Genomic DNA, 18473 nt, shown 5'->3' with positions numbered 1-18473 from the left:
AGGGTTTCACCATGTTGCCCAGGCTGGTCTTAAACTCCTGGGCTCAAGTGATCCTCCTGCCTTGGCTTTCCAAAAGTGCTGGGATTATAGCTGTGAGCCATTATGCCCAGCCTCACCATTTTATAATTTTCTAAGATAAAGCTAAAATGACTTTAAAGTCAGTTTTCCCATTGTATTAGTTCCTTCTCATGCTGCTATGAAGAAATACCTGAAACTGGGTAAGTTATGAAGAAAAGAGCTTTAGTTGATTCACAGTTCCACATGGCTGGGGAGGCCTCAGGAAACTTACAAACGTGGTGGAAAGGGAAGCAACTTTGTTCTTCACACGGTGGCAGGAGACAAGAGGGAGAAGAATGAGAGCCAAGTGAAGGGGAAGCCCCTTATAAAATCATCAGAGCTTGTGGGAACTCACTGTCACAAGACTAGCATCGGGGAGACTGCCCCCATGATTCAATTACCTCCCACCAGGTCCCTCCCATGACACATAGGGATTATGGGAACTATAATTCAAGATGAGATTTGGGTTGGGACACAGCCAAACCATGTCACTCATCTCTATAAGACTGATTTAGTAGGTGGAGGTGGGGTGGGGTGAGGGGTTAGGAGAACAGTGTAGGTAGGTGTACACATAATTCATATATCAGAATATATTTTATTTATTTAAAGACAGGGTGTCTCTCTGTTGCCCAGGCTGGAGTGCAGTAGTGCAGTCTTGGCTCACTGCAGCCTCCACCTCCTGTGCTCAAGCAATCCTCCCTCCTCAGCCTCCTGAGTAACCGGGACCACAGGCATGCACCACCATACCCAGGTTATTTTTGTGTATTTGTTTTGATAGAGATGGGGTTTCACCATGTTGCCCAGGCTGGTCTTGAACTCCTGAGCTCAAGCACTCCACTCCCCTCTGCCTCCCGAAGTGCTAGGATTACAGGCATGAGCCATCACACCTAGCCAAAAATAATTTAAACAATAAAGAATGCTATGCATCTTCAAAGGAGATTACTTACAGTTGGAGTTAAGAAATGAAATGTAAACTTTTTCGATTTTGGTCTTAAAGAAAGGGCTAGATTTTTACAGGGAGATATTTTGGAACCTATTGGTGGCTCTGATAGGGTAATTAATACTATCTGACAAAACAAACGGAAGTCGAATCTCAGAGACTTAACCCAGCAAAGAGCCTTGCTCATATGAAGTCTGACGGGGGTCAGGTAGCGCACCATCTTACAGCTATGCCAGTGGGAACACGTGGGCTCCATGGATGTGAGATAGTGATGGAGGAGGCACACCAGCTCTTAACTGCCTGTCCCTCTAGCTCTTAACTGCCTGTCCCTCTAGCTGTTAACTGTGTTTCCTGTTGTGCTCACATTTCACTGGCCACACAGATCATATGGCTACAAAGTAACTAAGAGAGGCTGGAAAATAGTTTGGAGTATGTTGAGGAAGGCTTTGGAAACCAAGAAGAGTTGTGCCTACTTCAACAGGGGGCTTTAAAATGTTTCTGAACAGGGGAGCAGTATGATCAGAGCAGTGCCTTAGAGAGGTAGAGGTGACCTTTTGTTACCAGCATTTTCTGTAAATCCAGGCCCATGTCTCCTGTTGCCTGTATTATTCTTAAAAAGCTGCTAAACTAGCCTCACTGCTGACTCTAGTCCCCTGCTTCTCGTGTATCCTGTTCCTATCATCAGAATCATTTATGAAATAGCTTTTTGTATGTCTCTATATCATAAACAGGATAGCAATATAATTTATCATCTAAACTAAGATGCAATTGAGAGTGAAAGTTCTACTAGTTATGCTTGGGCAAACTGAGACCAAAGGTGTAAACTGGGACTGTCTTCAGCAAACTGAGACTAAAGGTCACCCTAAAAGGAGACTGCAATGGCTATTGCCAGCCTGGCCAGTCAAGCCCTGAAACCCATGTCCTCCATAATATAACAGCACCCACTTGTCTAGCAGGTTCCTCTTAAACATAACCTCTGCAGAGATGCTCTTAGTACTCCATCTAACCTAGCACTTTTCCACTCCTTCCCTCTCTGTCCCTTCACACTGTTTTATTATTCTTCATTGTACATACTAGTTTCTGAGATTATGTTATAGATCTGTTCTGAAATAACTGTCTGTACCTTCTCTAGAATGTGTATTCCATAAGCGGTGGGACTTAGTCCTTTCCATGACTATAGACTGGGTATCTTAGTCTATAGTCCTATGACTTAGTCTTAGTCTGTGAGCCCAGCACATGGTAGGAGCTGGTAAACCATTGTTGAATTAGGGAATGGATTACCTTCCCCATCCACTCCAACATAGCCTCAAAGCCTGCCATTGACATTTAGACTCCAGTTCTTGATGCGCCCTCTGACTTCAGTAAGCTTTTTGCTGTCCTTCTCTGTGGAGATCCAGGTATGCTTTAAGGCTTAGCTTCCATGCTTTTTCTTTTTGAAACATTCTTAGAATACTCTGCTCCACATCCTGTCCTAGATGGAAGCACACGGTGTTTAATATTAACTGGACTGTGTGCTTTGTGAAGGCATATTTCTTATCTACGTAATAGGCACAAAAGTGGTACAACAGTATTTACTCCACAGAGTATAGAATATTAAAGGAGTTAATTCATGTAAGCCTCTTAGAACAATGTGGAACACATACAGTAATCAACATAAAATATGCTCTAATCAATATATAAACATTGATAATTTACATTCTTTGTGTTTTGTACTAAGTCTTCAACATCTAGTATATATTTTATACTTAAACACATCTCACTTCAGAGGAGCTGCATTTCAAGTGTTTGGTAGCTACAGGGGGCTAGTGCATACTGTTTTGGACAGCACAGCCCTGAAGAATAGAAGAATAGCAGATATAAGGAGCAGCCACTCCCTCTAGGTCTGAGAGAGAGTGCTCAAGGAACAAACTTGGAAGAGCCATCCCTTCCCCAAAGCCTTAGATTCAGACCTCATGGGAGATGTGGCTGTGGCCCACTGGATGACAAAGACATTTGCTGAAGAGCTGCAGGTCTGGGCTGTGAGGTGAAAACCACCTACTGGGATCCCGAAAGTTTGAAAGGAAGTCTGTGTCTGTGGTATAAGTGAGACTTGTGAAAAGTTGCTGTCAACTTGCAATATAAGCATACAGAGACAGCTCTCCAAGTAAAAAGGTTTTATTTGAGAATGATACACAAGAAGTGAGATTGCAATCCAGGACTTACGTACAGACTAGGGTGGCCTCCAGTATGTCTGGAGAACAAGTTAAATGATTAGGGTTTGATTGGGGAAAGAGGAGGTTATACAAGTTGTTCTGAAAGAAAGTTTATTGTCACTGGCAGTGTCTTACAAGAGCTGGCGAGTTTTGATTGGTGAGTGTCAGTAGTTCCTAGGTAGAACTTGTGGTCTTTTTTGAGACAGAGTGTTGCTCTGTCGCCCAGGCTGGAGTGCAGTGGTGCGATCTCGACTCACTGCAGCCTCCGCCTCCTGGGTTCACGCCATTCTCCTGCCTCAGTCTCCCGAGTAGCCGGGACTACAGGCACCCACCACCATGCCCGGCTAATTTTTTGTATTTTTAGTAGAGACAGGGTTTCACCATGTTAGCCAGTATGGTCTTGATCTCCTGACCTTGTGATCCACCCGCGTCAGCCTCCCAGAGTGCTGGAATTACAGGGGTGAGCCACCGTGCCCAGCCGGTTTGCATACTTTTTAAAGCATTCTGATAAGTATTGTTGGATATAATTTTCCTTTATTTTCTTGCTCTAAAGAAAACAATTCTGAGACAAACCTGAGAATTTAAAAAGCAGTAAAGTATATCTTTGAATATGTTGGATAATGTGTACTTTTTAAATAGTCTTTCTGTAAAATTTGGTTCAGTGAATCAATTTTAGCACTAACAGAGTAAACACTTTTTTCCCTTCATATTTTTCACACAGGAGAAATCAGCCAGCAAAGAAAAGTTCCAGGCACCAGCAAGAGCTTTACCACAGCTGTCTATGGTAACTTATGCAAATATATTCTCATTGAATTTTTGTGCTTCAAAAAATGTTTATTAGTTTTCTAACTTGAAAATAAGTAAGCGAATTCCTGCTCCATTTGATTATTTTCTGATGGAGAAATTCTATGAGGTGTGCATATTAGGACAAATAACTATCTTAGTAAAGTAACCATAAGCTATAACTACCTGTGTATGTAGAATATTTCAGTATTCTGAATGAACGACTTGCCAAGTTTGGTTAGCAAAAGGAGTATCAGCGTTGGAGTAAATAAAAAAGGGCTCGGGGTAAAGCTTTGACTCTACTGGCTCTGTGCCCTTTGGGGAGTCACTTACCTCTTGAGCCTCAGTTTTTGAGTTTGAAAATGAGCTGAGTTGATTTGATGATCTTCAAGGAGACGGCTCTTCCAGCAGAAAAATGCCATGCTACAAAATATTTCTTAGATCTTGGAATCTTTTTTCATTATTTTGACTATAAAGAGCAGTTAATAGACATTTTCAGTTGATAAAGCCCTGTGCAAGTTAGATTTTAATGTAATAAAATTTATTATCTAGTAATTATATGGAGTTTAATGCTACCAAGTCACACTCTTGTGACTCCTGAAAGTTAAATTTAAGGGGAGGGTCAATGCAAATATTATTTTTTAAAAAATTGATAAAATATACATAACATAAAATTTACCATGTTAACCATTTTTAAGTATTCAGTGGCATTTAGTACATTCACATTGTTGTATAATTATTACTACCACTCATCTCCAGAACTCTTTTCATCTAACTAAACAGCAACCCTGTCCATTAAACAAAAACTCCCCATTTTCCCCTCCCCCAGCTCCTGGCAAACCACCATTCTACTTCTTGTCTCTATGTATTTGACTACTCTAGGTATTTCATATTGGTGGAATCATACAATATTTGTCCTTTTATGGCTGGCTTATTGCACTTAACATAATGTCTTCAAGGTTCATCCAAAGCATTATTTGCTTTGAAAGATATTTTAAAAGCTGATAACAAACTATAGAATTAAATTTGTGTTGCTTTGTACAGAGAAGATTCCTGATAATTTGAAATGAAGGACAGTTTCACTTAGGAAACTTGAACTAACATTGTTAGATTAATTATATTGAACATTTAAAAATACAAATTTTAATTGAAAATATACTTTTATTGATAATGACAAATTATTGTAAAATGCCTGCAGAATCAAGCCGTAGCATGTTTTCTCTAGTTCTGCAAAATCCCTCTTAATTTTCTAGTGTAAAAGATAAAAAACTGAAATGGAATAGACATTTTTTAGTTTGTTGTGGATTGTTAGTTTACAGATGTAGAAATATAAACTTAATTTAAATTTTCTTATTGAATATCTATGGCTGAGATGCATAATAATTCTTGCTTGTGGGTGAAGCATATAATCATCTAAAATGCTTTTATTGACTGATGTAAACCTGGTTTTGTATTCATATTTGGCTGTGTCTTGCAATTTTTCCTCAGCATTCTTTGAGTCTTATGTGTTTTAAGGGAAATCATATTTTCAACAGATATTTAGAAAATGAGCTATGGATTTTTTTTAAAAAACTACTTTTATTTGAATACAGTATTAAGGTTTGCACCTGGATAGAAGTTCTCCAGCAGTAATTACGACCTGGACTGATTTTCATTACAGACTTCAGGCTTCTGGAGGTGACCCCTGTAGTTGAAATCAAGGATGACCTGGCACTGGTGGCTCCCAGCCTCTGTGAGCTGGTGACCTGATTCTCACCCTTTCTGTACAACTCCTCGTAGCAATTCTATGAGTTTTAAAACTTTTATGGAGCAAGACGAGAGTTGAGAAATGGGAAGGGTGGGTGGAAAATGGAAGAGCACTGTCTTACATGTTTTCTTATCCTATTTTCCTGTGTAAGAGGTACCTAAAATAAGGACTTGTGTACAGGTAGTTTATTTGGGAAGTGGAAGTAAGAGATTAGGGAGAGTAAAACTAGGCAGAAGGAGAAGCCAGTACAGACATGGACTTTCAAGTTGGTTTGGATTTGAAAGGGAGAGACAGACTAAATTGTGCTAAAAAATATATAGATTTTACTTTAAAATCCGACTGTCTGGGTTTATTGAAGAACCATAGGCTTCAGCAACGGTAGGTTTGTGTTCTGGTACTGCAATAATTGGCTTGAGCTAATTAGTCATTGCGTTTTTAGAAGATGAAGGTGCTCTCTCCTCTGCGACAGTCCCCACCACACACTGTCGTTTCCCAACATGGAGCCTGAGTGCCAGGAACCTATCATCATTAGCCTTCTCCCTTTTTATGACGCCTGCCAAAATTGTGTATGTATAATAATTTGTCACCCCTGCCTTAAACAGTGGAATACATTTGTGAGTTGTCAGAGCAATCTAGGGTGGTTTACAGCCATGAGAACAGGAAGACCTTTTGGAGCTGAAATGCAGAGGAGACCAGCAGAGAGCACCTCTCATTAAAATAGAAGGTTTAAAGACACTTGACAATATCTGGGGATGAGCAGTAGACTCTCTAGAATGAAGACCCTGGTTTTAGGTAACAGGCATTCACATCCAACCAGCAGCAGGATTTTTGTTAATGTCCCCCATATGGTGCACACCATGACCATTCACAGGCTTGAATAAGATCTGCTGTTGAGTATTTTCTATCCAGATGTTCTGATCTGTTTGAGAAAATGTCTGTGTTTATAAACACTCATGCATTTCATGGAAAAATGATTTTTTCTGTTATTGTTTGTTAATGCTATTTAAATTTTATATTTTAGGTGAGTACAAAGCCCCACTGGCAGCAGGCAGCTCCATCATTCCATTTGAGTGTAAAGCAGGATGATGAGAGTCCAGAACTATTTAGTGTTAAAAATGAACAGTCCTATGGTAAGAACTTCAATATTCTAAATTAGATTTAAGGATAATTTCTAGAGAGAGACCAGACAATATTTAGTTAATAGTGTAATAGAAGTATAAAACCTGAATGACATTAATGTCAAGTAGAAAAAAATTTTCCCAAACATCTTCCCTCAGAAAGTAATTGATTCTAGTTCTTAGTTAGTTTAGGCTGTTGTAAATGCTATAAGAGCTGATATTTTAGGAATTGGGATGTTGATACTAAAACTTTTTATTGTGGTCAGAATGTGCCTCTACATCAAAGACTGAGATTTTTCTAAGAGGGATTTTAATAAATTATATTTCTTTTTTAAATTTTTTGTGGATTTTAATAAATTGTGAACATTACTTCCAAATTAGTTATTTTAATGTTTTTATTATTTTGACTCATTAAATGTAGTGCTTATCAGATTGATTACAGTTAATATTAACTTTTTGTCATGATTCCTTAAAATTTCTCAAATAGTTTTGTATCCTGTTTTTACCATAATTTTGATCTTCACTTCTAGAGAATTATATGTAAATATAATAGAAAATTTTATTAGTATATTAATCAAGATATAAATCAGTGGAATATTCTTGAAATAGATGTTTCTAGTTATGATGATACAAAAGAGGAGTAGTTTAACCTCCTGATAGTAAAAAAAAAAATTATACTTAGGATTACTTGATAATGTAATGTTTTCTTAAAAGGTGATTGAGCATCTTATTTTAAGCATGTGAAATGCTTTAGCTTAACTTTTAGATGAATAATTGTGCTTTTTTTTTTTCAATTTAAGCTGAATACATGGAACGTTTTGGAAAAAAGGGCAAATTACCCCACCAAGTTGATGATAGTTATGCTGGACCATCTACTTCCAAATCAAAGGGCAAATCTCCATATAAAGAACGAGAAAACTTTAGAAGTACTCTTGTTAATGTCATTATGTAAGTTGCATAGGCTAACCATTATGTGTTACCCACATTAGAGCCCCTGGCAACGTTTAACCTAAGAATATTAGAATTCTGTGCGTCTCTAAGGGTGCCGCAAAGGCTTGTTGGAATGAGGTCAGAGTATAAATAAAGAATGAAAGAGATTGAGTTTAACCCTGTTAAGTGTGTTCCACTTTTAAATATCATGAGTTGTAAAGGTAGTAATGTTAATACTTAATGTTGGCTGAATTTCTGAGAGTTCTTATTATAGCCATGGTAGCCAGTGGAGGATTCTAGCAGATTTTTTTTCCCTGATCTCATCTGCTTAGATGATGGGGGTGACTTTTCTGGCATTGTGATTCTCCTTGTATAGAAAAGGAATTGGGGTGAAATGGTCAGCAGTGTGTGCAGGGCCTGGTCTTACCTGGGTCTCACTGTTTCAGGACAGTTCATAAAGAGCAAGGCAGATGCAAGTCACCAGCTCCTCTTTGCCTTGTTTCCACACCACTTTGTGCTAGTTGCTTAGTATTGTGTTTAGTTTCGTTATGATTCTCAGGGTGTATACCATTTGTGGGACAAATGGGGTTTCATGACCCATTGTGGTAACTCACCCACAGGAGCCTGTTCTACTGTCCCATGTGGGACTTTACTGGCTAGATGGTCATCTTGAAGGGATGACAGTGGGTACTGAGTGCTTACAAGGCTAAAGAGGAGTGTATCGGAGTCCCATGCAGCTGGGTTGAGCGTATGTGCTTCTTCTAGAGTGGTTTTGAGTTTGCTTTTGCCAGGTGCCACTAGGATGCTACCAGCTTTCCCCACTTACCTTGTTTTCTTGACTTAAACACTCTCAGATCAAACAAGCAGTATGATCAACACCCAAATCAATGGAGGGTAGACCTCTGGTTACGAATTTTTAGAAGAATTTTTTTTTTCTACCTAAAGCCCTGGCCAAGAAAGATAAGCTTTCTTGACACAACTTCCTGTGCCTGTTATTTTTAGTCTTCCCTTATTTGAGGATAGGACAGATCTTGTTTCAGCTTTATACAGGATTTCAGTTGGAATTCCCCATTTCACTCAGGCCTATGGCATCATCTTCTTCCCCATATGGGCATGAAAATCCAAGGCCCTGCCCCCATAAGGGCAGCCATAGCCTTAGGATGGCCATGCCTGGCTACTTAATTTATTTTCCTCCTGATTTTTCTGTTTTTTTTTTTTTTCTTGTAAGCTCAGCTATACATTTAAAAGGAGCTTTGTGATATACTATCCAGTATTTATACAATTGTACTGGGAGGTTTTTTTTGTTTCTGTATTGTAAGAAACAAGTCTATTTTAACCATCTTTTGTCATTTTTCAGTTGTGCCTTTTATAAACAGGATATAGATGGACTTACTGAAATTCAATCTTAGAGTTCTATGCTTTAATAGCTTGTTTAATCCCATTTGTATTTATTGGTATTTCTCACATATGTGGACTTCTACCAATATATTTTATGTTTTCTATTTATCGTACGTTGCTTCTGCTTATTTTTTTCTCTTTTTCTGCTTTCTATTGAATTTTCTCTATTCTTCCTTATTTTTATTGGTTTAAAAGCTATGAAATATATTTCTGTTCTTTTAATGGTTACCCTAACGTTTAAAACTACATATTTAATTTATATTTCTTAAGGTTGAAAATTCATTTTTTTCTATCTTCCTTCTGAATAACACACAAAGACCTTAACATGATTTAATTTAGCTCTGAGCTTTCCTTTATGTTTTCTATGTGATTATTGTTTAATATTTCAGTTCCACCAAGTCCTTGAGCACCCATATTTTCTCTCTCTCTTTTTTTTTAACACTTAGATTTACTAACTTTTTATTATTATTATTATTATACTTTAAGTTTTAGGGTACATGTGCACAATGTGCAGGTTTGTTACATATGTATACATGTGCCATGTTGGTGTGCTGCACCCAGTAACTCGTCATTTAGCATTAGGTATATTCTCCTAATGCTATCCCTCCCCCCTCCCCCCATCCCACAACAGTCCCCGGAGTGTGATGTTCCCCTTCCTGTGTCCACGTGTTCTCATTGTTCAATTCCCACCTATGAGTGAGAACATGTGGTGTTTGGTTTTTTGTCCTTGCGATAGTTTGCTGAAAATGATCGTTTCCAGCTTCATCCATGTCCCTACAAAGGACATGAATTCATCATTTTTTATGGCTGCATAGTATTCCATCGGTGTATATGTGCCACATTTTCTTAATCCAGTCTATTGTTGTTGGACATTTGGGTTGGTTCCAACTCTTTGCTATTGTGAATAGTGCTGCAATAAACATACATGTGCATGTGTCTTTATAGCAGCATGATTTATAATCCTTTGGGTATATACCCAGTAATGGGATGGCTGGGTCAAATGGTATTTCTAGTTCTAGATCCCTGAGGAATCGCCACACTGACTTCCACAATGGTTGAACTAGTTTACAGTCCCACCAACAGTGTAAAAGTGTTCCTATTTCTCCACATCCTCTCCAGCACCTGTTGTTTCCTGACTTTTTCATGTTTTCTTTTTTTTCAAAATTTTTAGAAAGTTGCTTTTGCATTCCACTCCTCATTTCTGGGTTCATTTTCTTTTTTGCTGAAGTTTGTCTCTTAGAAATTTGCTCCTTCTTTCTGCCTTTCTCTCTCTCTCTCTCTCTCTCTCTCCCCTTCCTTCCTTCCTTCCTTCCCTCCCTCCCTCCCTTCCTCCCTCTTTTCTTTTTTCTTTTCTTTCTCCTCCCTCCTTCCCTTTCCTTCCCTTCCCTTCTTCTTTCTCTTCCCTCCTTCTCTCTCTTCTTATTCTTCTCCTTCTCTTTCTTTTCTTCTCTCCCTCTCTTTTTTGAGACAGAATCTCATGCTCTTGCCCAGGCTGGAGTGCAGTGGCATGATCATGGCTCACTCCAAGCTTAGACACCCTGGGATCAGATGTTTCTCCCACCTCAGCCTCCTGACTAAGGTGCGTGCCACCACGCCTGACTAATTTTTTGTATTATTACTATTTTTTGTAGAGATGGGGTTGCACCATGTTGCCCAGGCTGGTCTCAAACTCCTGGGCTCAAGTGATTCCCTACCTCAGCCTCTCAGAGTGCTGGGATTATAGGTGTGAGCCGTTGTGTCTGGCCAGTAGTTCTTTCAATGAGAATAATGAGTAGTAAACTCTAGATATTCATGTCTATAAAGGTCTCAATTTCATCCTTTTTCTTGAATTAATGGTTAAGTTGGCTGTAGTATTAAAGAATAATAGCAGGTTTCCCCTGTACATCTGGGAAATTATAGATTGAAAAATATTAATGATTACCTTTTTAAAAATTATTATTTCAATAGTTTTTGAGGAAACAGGTGGTGTTTGGTTACATGGATAAATTCATCAGTGGTGATTTCTGAGATTTTGGTGCACCCATCATCTAAACAGTGTACACTGTACCCAATGTGTAGTCTTTTATCCCTCACCCCCCTGCACCCCTTCCCCATTGAGTCTCCAGAGTCCATTATATCATTCTTATGCCTTTGTGTCCTCATAGTTTAGCTCCCACATATGAGTGGGAACATTCGATGTTTGGATTTCCATTCCTGAGTTACTTCACTTAGAATAATGGTCACCAACTCCATCCACGTTGCTGCGAATGCTGTTATTTTATTCCTTTTTAGTAGTATTCCATGATGTGTGTGTGTGTGTGTGTGTGTGTACACACACACACACACACACATATATAAAACATTTTTTTATCCACTTATTGATTGATGAGCATTTAGGCTGGGTCCGTATTTTTACAATTGTGAATTTTGCTGCTATAAACGTGTGTGCAAGTGTCTTTTTTATATATAATGACTTCCTCTGGGTAGATACCGGGTAATGGGATTGCTTCATCGAATGATAGTTCTATCTTTAGTTCTTTAAGGAATCTCCATACTGTTTTCTATAGTAGTTGTAGTAGTTTACATTCCCACTAGCAGTGTAAAAGTGTTCCCTTTTCAACACATCCATGCCAGCATCTATTATTTTTTGATTTTTAAGTTATGGCCATTCTTGCAGGAGTAAAGTGGTATTGCATTGTGGTTTTGATTTGCATTTCCCCGATAGTTAGGGATGTTGAGTATTTTTTCATATGCTTGTTGGCCATTTGCATGTCTTCTTTTGAAAATTGTCTATTCATGTCCTTAGCCCACTTTTGATGGGATTTTTTTCTTCCTGATTTTTTGAGTTCCTTATAGATTCTGGATATTAGTCCTCTGTCAGATGCATAGTTTGTGAATTTATTCTCCCACTCTGTGGGTTGTCTGTTTTCTCTGCTGATTACTTCTTTTGCTGTGCAGGAGCTTTTTAGTTTAATTAGGTCCCATCTATTTATCTTTGTTTCTGTTGCATGTACTTTTGGATTCTTGGTCATGAACTCTTTGCCTAAGCTAATATCCAGAAGTTTTTCTGATGTAATCTTCTAGAATTTTTGTGGTTTCAGATCTTAGATTTAAGTCTTTGATCCATCTTGAGTTGATTTTTGTATAAGGTGAGAGATAACCATTATGTTTTGGCATGCGTTGTTGACGAGAACCCTATGTGACTTTATGTGTCATTATTTTGTTGGTAATCTGTCTTGGTTCTCTCTAACCTTTTTTGGGGGGAACATTTTATTTTCAAAGCCTCACAGATAGGCTTTTTTTTCCCTTTTTTTTAAAAAAAAGCTTTATTGAGAGATAATTCACATGCCACTAAATTCATCTATGTTAAATGTAAATGTATGTTAAATGTAAAATTTGTAAATTTAGTGAATTTTTGTAGTTGCACAACCTTCACCAAAGTCCAGCTTTAGAATACTTGTGTCATTCACAAAAGTTTCCACTTGCCATTTCGATTAATCCTCTTGCCCACTGGTTGCCCCAGGCAATCGCTAGTCTTCTATCTCTATACCTTTACCTTTTCTAAAATTTCATATAACTGCAATCATATATTTATTTCTAAGGTTTATTCATGGCGTTTATTGTGTTTGGATTTTGACTATCATGAATGGTGCTGCTGTGAACATTTGCATGCACGTCTTCTTGTGAACATACGTTTTCATTTCTCCTGGGCAGATAGCTGGGTATAGAATGGGGAGTTGTATAGTAGGTGTATGTTCAACTTTTTAAGACATGCCAAATTGTTTTCCAAGCTGCTGTACATTTTCTATTCCTACAAACAATAAATGAAGAAGTTTCCAGTTTCTCCATCTTGCCCACATTTTGTTTTTATTTTATTTTGTTTTGACACTGTAGCCATTCTAGTAGATGTGTTTTATCTTATTATGGCTTTAAGTTGATTTCCCTAATGACTAACATTGGGTATCATTTTTTGTGCTTGTTTGGCATTCATGTATCTTCTTTGATGAGGTGCCTATTTAAATATTTGGCCCATTTTTTTATTGGGTAGTTTGCTGCTGCTCTATGCATTGAAAGAGTTCTTTATATATGTCCTTTACAAGTCCATTTCAGATATCTTTTGCAAATATTATCTCCCAGTTTGTGCCTTATCTTTTCACACTATTGGTACAAAATAATTTTATATATTTATGGGATACATGTAATATTTCAATATATGTATACAATCAAATCAGGGTAATTGGGATATCTGTCCCCTCAAATATTTATTATTTCTTTGTGCAGATAACTCTTTGATATACTTATTTTCTTTATTTTGAATATATACCCAGCAATAGGATTTCTGGATCATATAGTATTCTGTAATTACTTTTGCAACAACCTAATAATTCTATGTTTAGTTTTTAAAGGAACTTCCATACTGTTTTCTATATTGGCTGTACTAATTTACATTCCCACCAACAATGTGTGTGAATTCTCTTTCTCTACATCCTTGCCCACATCTGTTATTTTTTGTCTTTTTGATAATAGCCATTTTAACTGGGGTAAGATAATATCTCATTGTGGTTTTGCTTTGCATTTCCCTGATGATTAGAGATGTTGAGCAAGTTTTCACACATCTGTTGGCCATATGTACGTCTTCTTTGGAGAAATATCTATTCAGATCATTTGTCCATTTTTAATCAAATTATTATTATTATTATTATTTGTTGTTGTTGAGTTGAGTTCCTTATATATTCTGGTTATTAATCCCTTATCCCTTGTGTATGGATAGTTTGCAAATATTTTCTCGCATTCTGTGGGTTGTCTCTTCATTCTGTTGATTGTTTCTTTTGCTGTGCAAATATTTTTAGCTTGATATAATCTTGTTTTTTCTTTTGTTGCTTATGCTTTTGAGGTCTTACCCCAAAAACTCTTTGCCCAGACCAATCTCCTGAAGCATGTTTCCAGTGTTTTCTTGTAGTACTTTCATAGTTTCAGGTCTTAGATTTAAGTCGTTAATCCATTTTCATTTTATTTTTGTAGATGGTGAGAGAGGTCTAGTTTTATTCTTCTGCATATGGATACCCAGTTTCCCTAGCACCATTTATTGAAGAGGCTGTCCCTTCCCCAATGTATGTTCTTGGAACCTTTGTCAAAAATGAGTTAAATATAAATGCATGGATTTATTTATGCTTTCTCTAATCTTTTCCATAGGTCTAAGTGTCTGTTTTTATGTCAGCATTATGCTGTTTTGGTTACTAAAGCTTTGTACTGTATTTTGAAGTCTGATAGTGTGATTCCTCCATTTTTGGTCATTTTGTTGTTGTTGTTGTTAAGGATTAGGGCTATTTGGGGTCTTTTGTGATTCCATATAAATTTTAGGATTGTTTTTTCTATGTCTGTGAATAGTGTCATTTGTATTTTGATAGGGAGTGTATTGAACATATAGATTGCTTTGGGCTGTATGGACATTTTAACAATAATAATTTTTCCAATCCATGATTGCTTTGCGTTTTTTAAGGGATTTTCTTCAATTTGTTTTTTTCAGTTTTTTATATTTTTCATTGTAGAGATCTTTCATTTTTTGATTAAATTTCTTCCTAGGTAATTAGTTTCTTAGATGTTGTAAATTGGATTGCTTTCTTTTTCTGAATGTTTGCTATTGGTATATTGAAATGCTACTGAGTTTTGTATGTTGATTTTGTATCTTGCAACTTTGCTGAATTCATTTATCAGTTCTAACAATTTTTGGGTAGGGTCCTTTTTTTTCTTTCTAAATATAAGATCATGTCATTTGCAAACAAGAACAATTTGACTTCTACCTTTCCAGTTAGGATGCCTTTCTTTATCTTGCATAATTGTTCTGGCTAAGACTTCTGGTACAATGTTGAATAAAAGTAGTGAAAGTGGCAACCTTCTCTTGTTCCAGATCTTAGAGAAAACTATTTTAATTTATCCCCATTTAGTATGATGAAAGCTGCGGATTTGTCATATATGGCCTTTATTGTTTTGTGGTATATTCCTTCTGTACCAAGGTTGTGGAGAGTTTTTTCACAAGGGCATGTTGAATTTTATCAAATGCTTCTTCCACATCTATGAAGATGATTGTATGGTTTCTGTTTCTTTGGTTGATGTGGTATATCACATATATTGATTTATGAATGTTGAACCATCCTTGCATTCCTAGAATAAATCCCCTTGATTGTGGTATATTATCTTTTTGATGTATTATTGGATTTGGTTTTAGTATTTTGGTGAGGATTTTTGTGTCAGGTCATCAGGAATATTGACCTGTAGTTTTCTCCTTTTGTTGTATCCTTATCTGATTTTGGTATCAAGGTAATGCTTACCTTGTAGAATGAGTTAGGAAAAATTCCTTTCTCTTCAAGTTTTTGGAATAGTTTGAGAAGAATTGGTGTTAATACTTTAAAATTTTCATAGAATTCAGCAGTAAAGTTATCCAGTGTTGGGCTTTTCTTTTTGGGGAAACTTTTTATTGCTGATTCAATCTCATTACTTATTATTTGTGCAAATAATTTTATTACTGATTCAATCTCATTACTCATTATTTGTCTATTTCTTCCCTGGTTCAATATTGGTAGGTTATATGGTTCTAGGGATGTGTCTATTTTTTCTAGGTTTTTGAATTTATTGTTGTGTAGTTGTCGATCATAATAGTCTCTAATGATTTTTTCTTAGTCTAGTTAGTGGTTTGTCAATTTTATTTATCTTTTTAAAAAACTAAATTTTAAAAACTTTTTTTTGTCTCTTTTTTTTTTTTTTTGAGGCAGAAACTCACTCTGTTGAGTACAGTGATGTAACCTAGGCTCACTCCAACCTCCACCTCCTGGGTTCAAGTGCTTCTCATGCCTCAACCTCCTAAGTAGCTGAGATAACAGGCACACACCACCACCCCCAGCTAATTTTTTCTATTTTTAGCAGAGGCAGGGTTTTGCCACATTGGCCAGGCTAGTCTCTAACTCCTGGCCTCAAGTGATCCAGCTGTCTTGGCTTCCCAAAGTGCTGGGATTATGGGCGTGAACCACTGCACTTGGATTTTGGTCTCTTTTATTTAGTTCTGGTCTTTATTATTTCTTCTACTAATTTTGGATTTGATTTGTTCTTGCTTTTCTATTTCCTTAAGGTATGTTTTTATGTTGTTTATTTGAAATCTATTTTTTACAGGTTTCTTACTATAAACTTCCTTTTTAGCACTGCTTTTGCTGTATTCCATAGGTTTTAGTATACTATGTTTTCATTTTTATTTGTTTCAAGAAATTTTTTATTTCCGTCTTAATTTTTTCATTGATCCAGTGGTTCTTCATGAGCTTGGTATTTAATGTCCCTGTATTTGTACTGTTTTCAAAGTTCCTCTTGCTATTGGTTTCTAGTTTTACTTCATTGTGTCTGATTTGATTTTTTTACATTTGCTGAGACTTGTTTTGTGGCCTAACATATGGTCTAACCTGGAGTATGTTCCATGCACTGATGAGAAGAATGCATATTTTGTAGCTATTGAAAGGAACATTTTGTAAATGTCTATTAGGTCTATTTGGTCTACAGTGTGGTTTAGGTTCAGCGCTTCTTTGTTGATTTACTGTCTAGATGATCTGTCCAATGCTGAAAGTGGGGAATTAAATTCCCTTTCTATTATTGTATTGGTCTATGTCTCTCCTTAACTTTAATAATATTTTCTTTATATATCTGAATGCTCCAGTATTGAGTGGGTATATATTTATAATTAGATCTACTTGGTGAATTGATCCCTTTTCATTATATAATGATCTCCTTTATCTCTTTGTATGTTTTTTTACTTAAAGTCTATTTTGTCTGATAGAAGTATAGTTACTACTTCATCTGTAAAGACACACATAGACTAAAAGTGAAGATACACCATGCAAATTCTAAACCTGTTTTTGGTTCCCATTTGCATGGAATATCTTCATTTTTAGTCTATATGTGTACCTTAACAGGTGAATTGAGTTTCTTGTCAGCAGCATATAGTTGGGTTTTGTTTTTTTAATCAACTCAACTAGTCTGTATCTTTTAATTAGGGGAATTTAAACTGTTTATATATATATTAAAGGTTGTTATTAATAGGTGAGGGCTTACTCCTGTCATTTTAATGATTGTTTTCTGGTGGTTTTATATGGCCTTTGTTCTCCTCTTACTGCTTACCTTTGTGATTTGGTGTTCTTCTGTAATAGTATTGCTTGATTCCTTTTTCTCATTTGTGTATCTGCTCTTCTAGTGAATTTTATACTTTAGTGTGTTTTCATGATGGCAGATATCATCCTTTTGCTTCCAGATGTAGATCTCTCTTAACAATTTCCTGTAGGACCTGTTTAGTGGTGTTGAATTTGCTCAGTTTTTATTTGTTAGGGAGTCTTTATTTCTCTTCACTTCTGAAGGATAGCTTTGCTAAGTATAGTATTCTTGGTTGACAGTTTTTTTTTTGTTTTAGCACTTTGAATATATAGTCTTATTCTGTCTTGGTCTTTAAGGTTTCTGCTGATAAATATGCTGTTTTTTGGTTGACAATTCCCTTATATGTCACTTGACAAGAAAATTTTACAGCAAGTTTTCTTGTGCTGTTTTCAGAATTCTTTGTCTTTGATTTTTGACAGATTAACTATATATGTTGTGCCACAGAGAGGAACTTTTTGGATTGAATCTATTTGGGGATCTTTCTTAGTTTTGTATTTCTAGATGTTTATATCTCTTCTAAGTCTTGGGAAGTTTTCAGTTATTATCTCATTAAATTAATTTTCTATGCTTTTTCCCATCTTTTCTCCTTCTGGAACTCGCCAAATTTCAGTATTTGTTTGCTTGATGGTATCCCAGATGCCCCTCAGGCTTTCTTCATTGTTTTTGATTCATTTTTGTTGTCTCCCTGGGTTATTTCAAAATACCTGTCTTCAAGTTAAAAAATTCTTTCTTCTACTTGATCTAGTCCATTGCAGAAACTCATGATTTTATTTTTTATTTTGTCCATTGAATTCTTCAGTTTCAGGATTTCTGTTTGGTTCTTTTTTGTGACATCTATCTTTTCATTAAATTTCTAATTCAGATTATGAGTTTTTCTGATTTGTTTGTGTTGTTTATATGTGTTCTCTTGTATCTTGCTGAGTTTTCTTGAGATCATTATTTTTAATTCCTTTTCAGGTGCTTTTTAAATTTCCTTTTCTTTGGGGCTTGTTGGTAGAGAATTATTGGGTTCCTTTGCAGGCGTTGTGTTTCCTTGATTTTTTCATGTTTCTGTGGTCCTTATGTTGATATCTGTGCATCTCTTATAACTGTCACTTCTTCCAATTTTATGAAGTAGCTTCCATAGGAAAATACTTTTTCTT

At 36.4% G+C, this 18473-nt stretch overlaps 1 protein-coding gene across 1 annotated transcript in view; it reads left to right on the top strand.

Annotated features, from left to right (window-relative positions):
* Window positions 1-18473, top strand: part of DNAH7 (dynein axonemal heavy chain 7) — a 380869-nt gene that overhangs the window by 53878 nt on the left and 308518 nt on the right. The window contains exons 5-7 of the mRNA XM_055290080.2: window positions 3911-3973; window positions 6741-6849; window positions 7638-7785. Of these exons, the coding sequence (XP_055146055.1) occupies window positions 3911-3973; window positions 6741-6849; window positions 7638-7785 (320 nt within the window). The remainder of the gene's footprint in view (window positions 1-3910; window positions 3974-6740; window positions 6850-7637; window positions 7786-18473) is intronic.

This window comes from Symphalangus syndactylus, chromosome 8 (assembly GCF_028878055.3).
Source record: "Symphalangus syndactylus isolate Jambi chromosome 8, NHGRI_mSymSyn1-v2.1_pri, whole genome shotgun sequence".
Classification (NCBI taxonomy): domain Eukaryota; kingdom Metazoa; phylum Chordata; class Mammalia; order Primates; family Hylobatidae; genus Symphalangus; species Symphalangus syndactylus.
The sequence above is the reverse complement of the archived record's forward strand: the minus strand, read 5'-3'. Positions and strand labels throughout refer to the sequence as shown.